The following is a 14,900-nucleotide window of genomic DNA, read 5'->3' as shown; positions in this document are numbered from 1 at the left end:
GTGAAATTAAAATAAAAAAAACTTGATAAAAATCTTTGATTTAGGCAAATTATTAAGTAGTTTCAGCTGGCAACATGAGCAAACATCCCTAAACATTTAAATAATACACTGCAATTGTGCAGAAAAAAAAGTTTTTAAAAAATTAGTCTAAATATAAAATATAATCAGGCACTTCTAAAACAGTAAGTATCTAACATTTTATTCATCTGGTGCAAAATAATACATAAAGTTGTGTATGATTTTACTAATTAGAAATCTTACTTCCTTTTTTCAAGTATCCTAAAAGAACTCATCTTACATAATAGTACCAGGCTAGTAACAACCCTTACAAACCAAAATTATATTTTAAATAAATTAGTTGTTGCTTTAAAATTAATGGTCCAAAGGCCCCTAAAGAAAGATATGCTTATACAGTTATCTACAGTCTTGTAACCATAGGGCACACCACTTTCTACACAAAATCCTGTAAGCTGGTCAAGCAGATTACTTTTGTAAGGAGTCTTTTTGCTTAAACATGAACTCTGAATATTCTTAAATTTAATAAGCCATTTTTAAAATGTCACAATAATGTGACAATTGTTTGCTCTCATAGTCTGCAGTAAATGCTATAGTCTTCCACAACTGCCAGATAACAGTCAGAAGTCTTTCCAAACCATGACACTTTCAAAAGTAAAATACTAGTATTTCTTACAACACTGCTGAATCATAACACTTGTGAAAACTTTGAGAGCAGATTTTCACATGTTCAAATAAAATAAGTATCTAAAACCTGCCTCTTTCATGATAAAATGATCAACTGTGATCAACTACCAGATAAATCAGCTTGTTCAGGTATCATTTATTTTACAAGGGCAAAACATGCCTCTGGAGGAGAATTTAAAAGATCTACATTTTATTTCACATATTTTAACTAGTTAAGCAAACATTTTGGATTTTAAGTCAGCTATAGGTCTCCACCAAAGGGCTTATCCTTCTCCCACCGACCATTACAAAAGCCAGATAAACCTGTTGTTTATGGTCACTTGACACAGTGACAATTAATGAAAAAGAACTCCAATTTCCAACTCTCCAAAATTAATGCTCTTGTGCATTAAACAGTAATCTAGATTTAAATTTCTATTTTTAAGTTTCTAAACATGGCACAGAAATATTTATTCTGCTCTTATCAATTAGCAAGACAACACTAGGCTTACCTTGCATACTTTCACTCAGGTAAGAACAAGCTTTCCCACTATTACTGGGCTCTCTGGTTGAGGAGTCCAGCTGAAAACAATACAACTAAAGTGACGTCTTAAAGCACTTCTTAGGTAGCACCCCAGACTATAGTAGCAACCAATTACTCATCCAACATATGCTTATTTGATTGAGAAGGACTGATATGGATTAATCCTCTTGAGTTTAAATGCCTTGATCTTAATTTACTTAGCAACAAGTAGAATGGTAGCTTAAAGAATAAACAGTATGGCAGAAGAGCTTGTTCTGTAGATTAACTACCACAAAAAATATTCCAGGAGGGAAAGCATGCAGAAATTTTGGAATGCAACAGAAGCATGAACATCTATTGCTATAGTTTATTTTCTAAATTCTACTTTCCCAGAGACAGTCAGTCTCTCAGATGGAACTTTAATAAAAAGCTCAGCTGTCTTTCCCCACAACAGAAGGGCTGCCATTTTAGGGTGCAAGCTACCTTTTGAAAACAAATGTAACCCAGAGCACCAGAAGTGGAGATTTGCTCTGGCATGACAAGTTGTCTCATGTTGCTGTCAAGTCTCTCTTGGGAGCAGCTTTGGTAGGACAGGACCAAACAACCTTGCTTATGCTGAAGAAGCCAACCAGAAGGTTTGAGTTTCAGACAGAATGGATGGTCTCAAAGATTTGGGAAATTTTAGGGGGAGTTTATTTTAAAAACTGTAAAAAGATTGCATTCCCTTTTAATACGATCTTCATGCAAAGTTTGGTAAGACTGACACATACAGCACTAACAAACTGCAAGAGCCATCTGACGTTTTGCCAGGCTTAATTTTTTTAGAATAATTTTTTAAAAAACATTGGAGTAATTCCATATACACAATGCAAACTTCCACTTTGCTGTGGTGTGTACAATTTTACAATTACCAAATGTACAATTTACTTAATGCTGGTATAGTTATATTTCACTTTATTCAGAACACAACAGCGTTCCGAACACTGTAGCTTACAGAGGATATATACTTTTCATCTATGCTTAGCACTGAGTATCTGGAGACACATTAATAGCAGAACAATGAAAGCCCTTTGGACAGATCAAAGATATATAAATATTCCTTATTAAGTTGAACAAGATACCAACTTTTAGAAGGATTTCTCCAATAGCCCTTGAATTAGTGAAGTTGTTATCTGTGGATATAACTCTAAGTACATAACTTTATTTTAAACCAATGGAATTACTAGGAAGATTTAAATGTATGCACTATAACATTTTGCTAATTTGGGATGTGAAAAATATTCTGCCCCATACAATTAGAAGGCTGATATAGGTGACAAGTAAAGCATAGTGTATCTTTATATTCAGTTATGAATTGGTTTGTCACTTAATATATCATGTTACATAAAAAAACCCCAACCAACCCAACAGATTTGGAACCAAGCGTCAAGTCCTGATGCCAGCTGTATCAGTGGAGAAATTCACAGTAGTTTCAATAAATATCTTGATTCTGTAAATCATCCTAGACACATCCTAGAAGTAAAATACTCAGCTCAATGAAAAAAATTGATTTAATACTATTTTATAGTATTTTAATACTACCTTTAAGATATGAAAGAATAAAATCTAGCCTCCCCTTGTCCTAAGGGGAGAAGCCAGTGAAAAGAGCTATGGTAGGCCACATGGAAACAAAATGGGAGAAAGGGAGACATGACCCTAGAAGAGGAGCATGATAAATCAGCAAGACAAAAATATTCCAGACTTTAAAATTTTTGGGAAAAAACCCTTATGAACTATGAATCTGGTTTGAAAATAAGCAGCTAGCTCCTGAAGCTCACACTAAGACAAATTTTTTAAATTAGCATTAAAGTAAATATAACCTTGCTGGTAACATACAGCCTAATATTTCAGCTCCACTACATGTCAATTTTTTAGTTCTACCAATTCTACCATTCTACTAACAATTATCAGCAAAATGAAAGGATGAATACACCAAGTGAACTGTATCCAGTATCAATTTTTTTGCTTGTGAGTATTCTTATTAGGGAAACATCTGCAAGAGAGCCCTGGAAGTGAGTTGATAATCCTTTTCCCACCAAAAGCATGCATATATAAACATATACTCTGCTTTATGCATAATTTATTTCTGAGGCTTAGCAATACCAGTCTCACTGATGAGCTATTGTGATGTACTACCTTTATTTGCTGTATTCTCTTTATGTTAGCAGTAACTAGGTACACAGCCACACATGAAAATAATTTACATTTAGAAGTACCAAAAAAATAATAAATGATGTAATAGTCATGACTGACATGTAAAATTTCCTACATGTGATCGGCTGAACAAAAGCTGAAAAAGTGTAATTATTAATTTATCACAAACTTAATATAGTGGAGAACAGTGAAGTCACTCTTACTGTTTGATTTTGCAGCCCTTTTTTAAAGGTGGAGCAGCAGCAACGCTTAACAGCCCCTTTGCAGAGGCAGTACCTGACTGCAATGCAGAGCTGATTCTATCAGTATCCTGGAACCCTGATCTGAACTGAACCTGATCTAAGGCCACTTATTGTTTTCATTGTTAGCATCCCTTTGCATACCACAGCATGACCACTGGTCAACTGTTTGCTCAGTGAGCATCAAGGCTGAAATGAGCCAGTGAGACAACACCTCACACAGAAGAGCTTAAAACCTGGGGTGAAGATTCAAAAGCATTTGCAACTGCTTAGCTAAGTATCTTTTCCCAGCAATACATTTGCAATTTATTGTTTCCTTATTGTCTGGCACAGTACAGTGGAACTTTCTCCAGTAATAAATGTGCTTGCTAGGATCAGATGCTTTTACCCCCTGGTACTCCTGGTTCTACATTTAATCCATTTATGAAGACCTCATGATTTTTGGAGTTTTTATGGCAACAGTTACCACAGACAAAGTATTTCACACATCATGGTGAATGCTTTGAAAAGATTATATTTGATTACCGCAATAAGGGTGGCAACTAAACCTCACATAGACACTTCACATGAAGTGTTAAATGTAAGGGCACTGATATGATCATTTTTGTTCAGTTATTTCTGTATCACATGCTGCTCAGGTGATGCCTGTTCCATTGACACAATTCTCTCAGAGTAGTGAAAGCTCCAAGTACTGGGAAAACAGTCACCAAGGAACATACGCTCCACCAAAAGATAATCAATACTGTCCCAACATACATAGGTTGAATTTATTTGACTTCTTAAAAAGGAGGGTAAAAGAACAAAAACCATGAATCCTTTCTCCCTCCTCCATTGCATTGATTTCTCTAGTAAGCAATGGAGTGAGGAAAGTTGACATTCAGTAAAACTTTTAGCAGTATTCCCAGGCATATGCTCTATCCTAGTCTTAATCAGTATGGAACACAGAACTAAATGGAAAATTATTCCTTCTCACATTAAATCTCTCCCAGAAAAGAGCTTTCCACTATGAAAACTGTGGCTAGTAGTTATTCAGATTTTCATTTAAGAAACATTTTAATAAAAGAACCTATGTAATTACAGCAGCCAATACTTTCAAACGTATTTTAAATTAAAACACTGTGATTTTCTCCCCACATGACTAGTAGAGAGTTTTGCACCTAAGAATCACTGTTGCAACTTTTTTTTTTAAAAAAAAAGCAATTTCCAGAGTGAATTAAACCATGGAAAAATTTTCCCCAAGAACTCTTATGACAGTTATATTATTTAACTATAGATTTTTTATTTTTATTTTAATATTAAGCATTTAAGATTGATTTTTTTTTTCTAGAACTAGATTACAGGCATCTAATTCTCATTCAAAATTAAAAACTCAAAAAATCTTAATGTTAGAACACAGATCTTGTTAGTACATACATTTCTGTGAGTCTCCTCAATGGCTACTAGCCTCAAGAAGAATATGGTTCTAGAATACCATACAGCAAGAAAAAAAAGTAACAAAAAGATACATATTAGCAACTATTTTTAATAGTAATAGTTGTAGAAAAGTAAAGAAGTAATTGCTGCCATAGAAATAATAATGGTGGGTTCCAAAAGAATGTATACTCCTACATGCTCTCTCTCCAAATTAGTCATGTTTAATTCTACATTATCAATAATCTTAATTATGTAAGCAGATTTATTAATAGAAAAAACATGCTTAAATATTTACAGGACTAGGACCTGACTAGAGTACATATAGAAATACAAGACATGGAAAAAAAAAAAAAAGAAAAAAACCCCAGCAGATTTTAGTGTTTTATATTGTCTTTCCTAATTTTTTTCTCTCTTGTTAGTTTTTGTTTAGCAGTTGAGTGTACTTATCCTGCTTTTAGGTTCCTGCCTTGCCTGTGGTCCTTAGTGCTATTTACCACTTAATTCTTTTCCTTTAAAAAAAAAAAAAATCATCAAACCAATAATCAGGACAAGATGTAATTTTAATTTGTGCTCCTTCATTCCAACCAAGTTGACTAAGCAATACAGGCATAGATAAAAGTGGAGCATGCTGGAATACATGTTTTTATGGTGTACTGGAACAATACAAGGCGTTCAAAGGTCAGGCAACTACTCTGACAACCACTCTCATGACTATATATGGAGATGAGTCCTCAAGTACTCATACAGACTATCAGATATTATTACAACAACCATACAAATGATAAGCCGTAAGGACTCCTTGATATGATATTAAACTATATAGGACATTTCTGAGAACCCTCATGTACCATCTTGGCTGATTTTCTTCTGATCACTGTATCAACCTGCTGTATTTCACAGTTCATTAAAACATCCAGAAATACACATGAGCATTTAAATGTCTCAGTATAATCACTTGTCTTGATGTTCACCTACAGTTACACTAACCACATGGGGAACACCTCAGATACATCTAGAGTGGACAAGCCCCATGAAGAAGAGTCATTCTACCTCAGAATTATACAGCAATCAAGAAAATAAAAGTACAATTAACATGCTCTTGTGCTCTGGGACCTGTTGGTCTGATGCAAAGTCACTCAGTGTCTCAAAATAAGTACAATGACCTGCAGAGGAATGTGGTAAAGAAGCAATGAAAACCAAAGATAGAGGCCTAGATGCAAATTTCTGTATTTCCAAAATTCACTATCAAGTGAGGACTGCCTCAGTGTTTAAGGCAGGAAGTAACATCAGCCACAGCAGAAATCTTGGTAGTGTCACATACACCATTTTATGCTTAGTTCCACCTGTCTGCATTAATTTCTCCCTGAATTCTGGATGTGAGCTCTGCACACCTAAGAGTCATTTCACCAGTATCAATTCTATACTGGAAGAGAAAACACAGAATGGTTTCAAGGCACAGTATTTTCATGAGTGGTGAGTCACTCTCTCCAGCTGGATATTAATACACCCACACCTCCTCCTGAGGGTCAAGAGACATAGAAGTATAAAATAATGGGATAAGGAAGACACAAGCAGATGAATTAATAGTTTATTGAGCTGCTTAATATGCATGCAAGAAAAGCAAGGGACAAAGTCAAGGTGTTTCAGCTCATGTATCTTTGGAGGGTTTGGGGAGTTCTAGGTTTCGTGAGTGCCCATAAACATGTTCTTATGGGGAGCATCTAGAAGACTTCTTGTCCTTGCAGCCCCATGAAGTTATTATTATGGGCAGTCTTACACAGAGTTTTGTAAGACCACAGTAGCAGGAGGAAGTTCATTATATGATCAGAAGGCAGTAGATGGGGCGTGGCAACTCGGAAGGCAAAATGCTGGGGAGCAGGACATCTCTCTTTAGTGAGCTGCTATAAGTACTTATTATAAAAAAGAAAAATGCCTGAATTAGATGCTTGGTTAAACACTTAAAGAAACTGCACCATTAATTTATGTAGCATTCTACCTATGACAAGGGGAAGCACTGCTACAATACCTATGTTAATATGATCTCACTGTTCACTCTGGAGACTTCCAGGCAAAAGCATTTTTTTTTTTTTAAATTAATCATTTTGTGTGCCAACTTATACTTTGCCAACTACTAAAACAAAAAAAACCACCCTATGATTCAATAAATTTATTATATTTCTTAGGATTGAAAGCTAAAGAATAATATAGCCTGCTCAAACTCTCCCAATACCCCAACAGATACCCTGCTGTCTTTTCAGTTTATTAGAGATGAGGCAGGACTTTTAACTCTTCATCAAATTAGCAATTAGTGCAATTTACACCTTTCTTATCATGACTGTTGTTTCAGGCTTGGAAGTTAATACTTTGAATACTGTTTTCAGAATAAACACATTTTAAATTGAAATTGTCTAGAAAATTTTGTGTTCAAAATAACATTTTTTAAAAAACCCAGATATTCTTGGTCTTTCTGGACCATTAAACTTCTACTTAACAAATAATAAAAAGCTACATGTTTTCTGCTTTCTCTCTAGGAATGACTCTTGAAAGACTAATATAAAGCCAGCTGGTAGAAATCATGACAATATGTGTGAAAAACAGAGATAAAACCTATTTATGTTTTCTGAAGTTTTTCTAAGTATTCCAGGTCTTTCATACATTAGCAACCTTTAAAAGGTCAGCAGAATTTTTAATGAAACAGCATAGCTACATCTTACACAACAAAAATAATCCTCTATGAATAAAAAATTAGCAACGGGCACCCTGAAAGCATCCATCTGAAATTAATCAGGAACGGAAACACACACACGCCCACTCCGTGGAGTGTTTTACATGCACGAGGCATGGCCAGAGCACAGTGGAAACAGGCAACAGAACAGACGCCGCTGAGAGGATTTTATTTCAGCAGCGACACAACGCTAAGGCAAAGTTTGAAAATAAAAAAAGGCAGAAAGAGCTATACCTCCCAAGGAGAAAATCAGAGCTCAGACTTCAGTTTCCCCTCAGTTGCTCTCCCCGCTCCTACTGCCGGTACGTAACCCCCCTCATTTCATGCTTTCACAACCCGAAGCCCTGCGGAGGGGCTACCCGGGCGGGGTGAGAGCCCGGGGTCACCAGCACCCAGCCCCCCCACACACACCCCGGGAGGTTTAAACGGTCTTCCAGGTTTTACCCTCAGAACTCCTCGTACTTCATCCATTTAAACGCACTTACACTCTCAAAGGACGACAAACAGAAAACAAGTGAAAGCCCCGCAGCAGAGCAACCCCGAGTGCCGCGGAGCGGGGCTCACCGCTACCTGCCGGCAGGAGCCGACACAGCCTCCCGGCCCGCCTCGCACCCCTCCCGGGCACAGAGCAGCGGTAACCCCGAGCCGGGGTAGCCCCGAGCCGGGGTAGCCCCGAGCCGGGGTAGCCCCGAGCAGTGCCCCCGGCGCGGGACTCACTCCCTACCTGCGCGGCCGCCGCCTCCCGCAGTGCCGGGCAGCCCCGCTCCCGCAGCAGCTGCTGCCGGCGGGCGGGCCGGGCGGGCGGGCCGGGCCAATGGCGGGGCCGGGGCGGGGCGGGGCGGGGGCGGGGGCGGGGCGGGGCGTTGTTCTCTGCGGCTTGGGGGTCTCACCGCCGCACAGCTGAGGGTTGTCACGGCGGGGCGGGGGCTGTGCCTGTGGGGCGGCAGAGAACCGCGGCGGGCTCGGGGAAGCCCCGGCCCGGGAGGCAGCGAGCGCTCCAGCGGGGGGTTCTCAGCCAGCGCCCAAGTTTCCTCCTCACAGCCTCTCACCGCAGGGCCACTGCGCCCCTCGCTTCCAGCCACTCTGAAAACTTCTGTACTGCTCCCTTTGTGCTGCGAGCCCCTCCGGAGCCCCGGCCCGCGATCCGCCGGGACGCCCCTGCGGGCGGGCTCCGTTTGGCGCCCTCGGCAGCCCCTCGGGACCTGTGCCGGGAAGCGGCCGTGGCTCGGCGGGGTGCGCTGGACCCTGCTGGCTTGTTGCCCATCTGTGCCCCGTAAAGAACAGCCGCGCTGGGGCCGCGAGGTCCCCCCGGGAGCCCCTGGGGAGCCGGGCACTGAGCCTCCGGGGCTGCGCTGTGCTCTGGTGACGAAGCGGTTAACCTTCCGCAGCGCCGCGGGGCGCGCGCCCGGCAACGGAGGAGTTTTGGGTCCTGCCGGGCGCCGTCGCAGAGTTCCCGCCTCGGCGGCGCGCGGCCTGTTTCAAAGCGGCCGCCATGGCGGAGCAGGGCCTGGGCATGGCCTCCATGATCCCGGCGCTGCGGGAGCTGGCCAGGTAGGGCGCGGCAGGGAGAAGCAGGAAAGCGCGCCCGGCCTCGGCATCAGTGTGTGGCGTGGGGCAGTGGGAAAGTAGATTCCCCACCGCTGTGCAGGGTCTCCTGGGGCTGGGCCTGCGCCTTTCCCAGGTCCTGGCCACCTGCCGCTTGCCTGGGTTGCTGCTTCCCTCACTGGTGGTGCTGGTGGAACCTGAGATGCGTGTTGCCCTGCGTGGCACCCATGTCCTGGGGCCTTCTGTCGTTTTGGTAGTGTGGTTGCACTGATAATGTAACTAATGTTTGCCTTTAAAGTTTCAATGGCAGCATAAAGATTGCAGCTTTGTTTTGCGGGAGGCAGTTGGTTAACATGAAGGTACAAAATGTATGCTGAAGGTTTCACCTGACAAGGGCTGGGTGCTATCTTAGTCAGCTGAGCAGCTGTTGACATTTCTTACGCAGGGTGTTGGTAGCTAATCGGTGGAATCGTTCTGGGTAATTCCAAAAGTAAAACAGGTTCATAGTTTTCTGTTTTTTCCCTTCAGCAAAGCTGGTTTGTTGCTTAATAGTAGCAGGCAGATAAATTCCTTAATCTGCCAGATGCAAATTTTGTATATATGAAATATAATTGTGCAATACTATTAAATTATCTTCAGAACTTGATAAAACTTTGTACTTCTGAAGAGTAAGCAAAAAGAGGAACACCTAGGTCACTAAAGCAAGAAATAAGTTTGTATTTCTTTTTGAAGACTTCCAGAAGAAAAAAAAAATCAGCATTTAACCTTGTGTTGTTGAGATAGAGTTAAAATAATTATTCTGTATTTTAAAATGGATAGTGTCAAAATAATGTACTTTTAATTTTAGTGCTAGTCCAGATGAATACAATACAGTTGTGCAGAAACCGAGACAAATACTCTGCCAGTTCATTGACAGAATTCTTACAGATGTAGATGTTGGTAAGTATTGCTTCCCTATCTTTTACAGTTTTTATGTTTTATGCTTTAAGTAACTCCTGACCCAAAAAAAAAAAAAGTTACAACTCAAATTTCAACAAAGGTTAAGAAGTTAAATGCAATACCATTTGTACTTTTTAAAACTAGCTTCTATTATTAATTATTTGCTATTATGAGCTAAAGTAAAACAAACAACAAAACAAACAAACAAAACCACAACCCAAAACAAACAAACCCCCAAGCAACTAGAGGGTGAAAATGCAGTGCAGAATAGTATGAATATAAATGCTCTTGACACTGAAAATGAGTAGTATCATGTAATGTTGTTCATTGGGTTATACAGTTTGCAAGTCTTAATACTCACAGAATTGAAATACTTTGATATAAACATATGTATTTTTAATTTTTGAATTCTAGCAAACTCTTATTTTAGTATTCCTTAAATCATGTTAAGGTTCCAATTATTACAGTACTTGAACAACATTTTGGTAATTATGAAACACGTATCCTAGAAAATTCTCATTTGTAGTTATTTGTACATTTCCATGAAGGAGAATCACAGTAAAGATAAAATACTGTTTCCAAGGTATAATTTCATGTAGCTGTCTCAATAAAAATGATATTTTGTCTAGTTAATTGATCAATTTCAGTGTTGTTACTCTGCAGATGATGTGTTTGTTAGTCTTTTATAGTCCTGAAAAGGAATGCTATCAAAATGCAAACAAAAAGCCTGTCTGCTCTAGATACTGCTTTTGAGTACAAAAAATTAATCATTTCCATGTAAGTTTTCTAATTAATTGCAATCTGAATTTGAGATAGATAGCACAGGAAGGAAATTATGTGGAATTTGGATAAATCTGATGTGATACAGATACCTGTTTAAATGGGGCTATGCAGCAGCATTAGATGTGTTCAGTGTTGTACTAAACTTTCTGATTCAGTTCACTTCACTCTGAACTTACCATTTTAAAACTTCTATTTCTTGGAGATTTAGAACAACTCTTAGAGAGTGTTTTCTCTATCAAGATAATAAACCTAGAAAAACGGTGTGATTAGAAATTAAAATGTTAAGTATTTGCTGTTCTTTGCTTATCAATCTGTTGGGTGCAATACTATTAATGAATTTAATGTGAATGAATAATATTTAAGCTGAGTAACATATTTTTCTTCATACTGTTTCATGTCACATAGAGGGTTTACAATATGCACAAAATTGTCTTTGTGGATCAATGAAGTACTCTTCCAATTTATAATTATACGGATTTAATACCAGACCATTGTATTTTTTGTAATAAATTTCTTCTTTCTTTTTAGCTGAAAGATAAATTTGTGAAGTTGATTTATTGCCATGCTAAATCAGAAATGTATCTCCTTTGTTTTTTTAAGTTGCTTTGGAACTGATTAAGAAATCAGATTCACAGCCAAGTTCTGTGATGTTGCTTGATTTCATTCAACATATCATGAAATCTTCCCCACTGATGTTTGTAAACGTGCATGGAAATCAGCAGGAGACCGAATGCAGTTGCATTGGTGAGTTTGTTGAAAATATTTATGTTGAAGCTTGATATGTTCAGGATTTAAATATTTTGACAGTAAGATCATATGAAAGAGCAAAAATGGGAGATGGACAGATTTGTAAGTTCAGCATTGCATATTTGTTAGTAAGTGAATATTATTATAGGCATTATTGTGAAATGATTTGCACTTGTGATAATGGAAATTTATCAAGGCAGAGTTTGACCTTATTTGTTGCCGTTGCTCATTGCTTTTACCCATTTCATGTTGATGAGAGATCCTGTATGCATATACTTTGTCTGAGGTTTTTTTTTGACAGAGGAAACTGTCTCAAACTACCCAGTGTAAAATGTCTATCATGTGTCCCTCCCCTTTTGCTCTTTCTCAGTAAGATCTGCTGAAGAAATGTCCCAGTGAAGGCTCTCTTGTACTAAGTCCACATGCATTTATCTCAGGGTGTCTTCTTTTCTTTTACTGATGAGCAGCCTGCTCTCAAGGAGGTGCTTGTAATAGGAGGTTTTGATTTTTATCTTCATAATTTTCTGTTTGCTGTTTCTTTTTTGTTGTCTTAGAATTTAGTAACTGGATCATAACAAGGCTTCTCCGAATTGCTGCAACTCCAAACTGCAGCATGTTGCACAAGAACATTTGTGATGTCATTTGCTCTTTACTTTTTCTGTTTAAAGTGAAGAATGGCTCCATTTTTGAAGTGCTAACTAAAGACATACTACAGCTTTTCCAAGACTTAATCTTCCTGCATGAAAGAGATACACAAAAGGATCGCTGGGGAGATGGACTAGTCTGGCCAGTGACTGTGAAGAGATTTTCAAGTAATGCAAGTGATAATGTGGGATATTTAAGTTTGGCACCATTACAGCTGATGGGCATGCCCAATGTAGAAAGTTTGGAAGTTATAATCATGTCTGTTCTGACAGATATTGTTGCAGATGTGTTTTTTGTGAGACAGGATATCATCCTCTGGGGGATAGGTTGCTCCCTGTTGGAGCATGGCAGTCCAAAAGTTAAAGCTTTGTCGTTGAAGTTTTTAGTAAAATTAATTAATTTAGGAGGACCTCCAGAACAGCTGGCCAGTGTTTTCTTCACAGTCTTTTTTGGAATTCTACAGTCAGCATTTGAAATGGATACTGAGGAATCAGAGCTCTTTGGAGAACCACTTTTACTGTTGGTGAGGAAATTGTTGCCTTTTGAAGCAGATTCTTACCAAAATATTGAACCTGTCTACTTGAATATGCTTCTAGAGAAGCTCTGTGCGTTGTTGGAAGGTGATGTGTTTAGGTGTCTTCAGTCTGAAAAGCTGAAAACTGCTTTTTGCCATATACTGCAATATTTTCTGGAGTTTGTTCCAACTGGCTATGAATCTGCCTTACAAGTAAGAAAAGTCCATATTAGTACCATATGCGGAATTTTTGTGAATGTGCTTGGATCTCAGGAAGAACAAGAGGTAGGTTAATGTTAAAAACTGTATTTATTGTATGAATAGGTCATGTACAAAACCCTATATCTGTGCAAAGAAGAAAATCTAGAACTACTGTTTTTAATTGCATAAGTTGATACTCCTTGTTTCTCTACTGTCTCACATATTTCCACAGGTTAGAATTCTTGAATTAGTTGGATGTAACTGGACCGTATGTTTTTTAGATGTTTCAAACTATTGACAAACTATGTAGGCACAAGGGTCTGTCTGTAATCTTAGTGTAAAATGGGGGTAAGGCACAGAGTATGCTCATGTAAGGACAGATTTACAAGTAATTTCCCTTCATCTGAGCTGTTCCTACTTTTTAATTATGTGCTTTTAGTCGTATTTGTTAGGGGCAGGCAGACAGAAAGGTTTGAATTAAAATAGAATCATAGAATGTTTTGGATTGGAAGGGGTATTTAAAGGCTTTCTGGTCCACCTCTCCTGCAGTGAGCAGTGACATCTTCAGTTAGATGTGATTGCTCAGACCTCTGTCCAACCTGACCTTAGCTGTTTCCAGGGATGGGGCATCTGTCACCTCCCTGGGCAGTCTCAGAGTGTGTCACCACCCTCACCATTAAGGATTTCTTCCTTATGTCCAATCTAAATCTACCTTCTTAGTTTAAAACCATAATGAAGTGTTAATAATGAGATGTTGATATGCTGAGTGTTCCCTCAGATATGTGTACCATCTCTATTGTCTGCTAAACTTAGTGTGTCTGTCTTGATGGTTTTGGAAGCAAGGTGTTATGGCAGGAACTGGGAAATAGCCATACAAGCTGCATTTCCCCTGGTAGGAACACTGGAAACTTCATTGCTTATGAGAGTTTTCATCTTCTAATTAAAAAAAAAAATTAATATAATTTTTTTAGAGAACTCTGTAACCATAATACTTGGAAATTTTTTAAGTCAGAAACAGTAATACAGTCTTTGAGAAGTCAAACGTAGCATATGTCATGGTACCTCTGTTTTCCATCACAGTATCTGATGAGTCCACTTTACACAGCATTGAAAACACAAACAGAAGAAATCTTTCAGGAGCTTCATCAGAACCAGTTAGATACTTCTGATACTGATGGGTGGAGCAGCAGCAGTGATGAAATTCCAGAGAAAAGACGGCGACTAAGCCTAGCAACAAAGCATCCAAAGAAATCACCTACACCAGTAATGTATGACACCTAGACAATAACTACTTTTATAGTAATTTGGCCAATGAATAGTAACAAATGACAACTTTTTAAAGGCAGTTTCTTCATGGCAGCCACATTGAAAGATCTTTAGGTAAAAGATCTAAATAATATTTTTAAGGATCATAATCTACAGATTATTTTTAAGCCAAATTTTAGTTAGACACTCTTTATAAAAAGTTCAATGCAAATAATTTTCATTTTTACACACTGAAAGCAGAAAAGCTGACAGTATAGGTACAGAATGACAGAATTGTGTATGTGGCTATGTTGTTGCACTGCATGTAGTTAAAGCAGGTGTAGTTATGTCAGGTTGATGATGAACAGAGCCAGTTCTTTCAGCTTCTTCTTTTGCAGTGCTTCAGCTCCCTGGTTCTCTTGGACTTGTTCCAGCTTGCTGATCGCTGTTGTGTGTTTGGGCACCCAAAACTGTGCTTCAGCTGTGAGCTCATGATCAGCTTTCACT

General features: G+C 38.8%; 2 protein-coding genes across 4 annotated transcripts in view; one reads left to right on the top strand and one right to left on the bottom strand.

The window, feature by feature from the left end:
- PLS1 (plastin 1) overlaps positions 1-8,524 on the bottom strand; it is a 42,745-nt gene extending 34,221 nt beyond the window's left edge. The window contains exon 1 of the mRNA XM_051626686.1: positions 8,499-8,524. The gene's annotated coding sequence lies outside the window, so the exon portion shown is untranslated. The remainder of the gene's footprint in view (positions 1-8,498) is intronic.
- Positions 8,525-9,245: 721 nt separating this feature from the next.
- Positions 9,246-14,900, top strand: part of ATR (ATR serine/threonine kinase) — a 40,633-nt gene continuing 34,978 nt past the window's right edge. Inside the window, exons 1-5 of one of the 3 annotated variants that reach the window (XM_051626493.1) lie at positions 9,246-9,325; positions 10,167-10,258; positions 11,642-11,785; positions 12,343-13,232; positions 14,229-14,416. In XM_051626493.1, the coding sequence (XP_051482453.1) occupies positions 9,267-9,325; positions 10,167-10,258; positions 11,642-11,785; positions 12,343-13,232; positions 14,229-14,416 (1,373 nt within the window). In that variant the 5' untranslated portion in view covers positions 9,246-9,266. Of the gene's footprint in view, positions 9,326-10,166; positions 10,259-11,641; positions 11,786-12,342; positions 13,233-14,228; positions 14,417-14,900 lie in introns of those variants that run through there. The other 2 variants (XM_051626495.1, XM_051626494.1) reach the window with 2 other exon arrangements.

The sequence above is a fragment of the Apus apus genome, chromosome 8, assembly GCF_020740795.1.
Source record: "Apus apus isolate bApuApu2 chromosome 8, bApuApu2.pri.cur, whole genome shotgun sequence".
Lineage (NCBI taxonomy): Eukaryota > Metazoa > Chordata > Aves > Apodiformes > Apodidae > Apus > Apus apus.
Note: the sequence above shows the minus strand (reverse complement) of the source record. Positions and strands in the feature narration are given on the sequence as shown.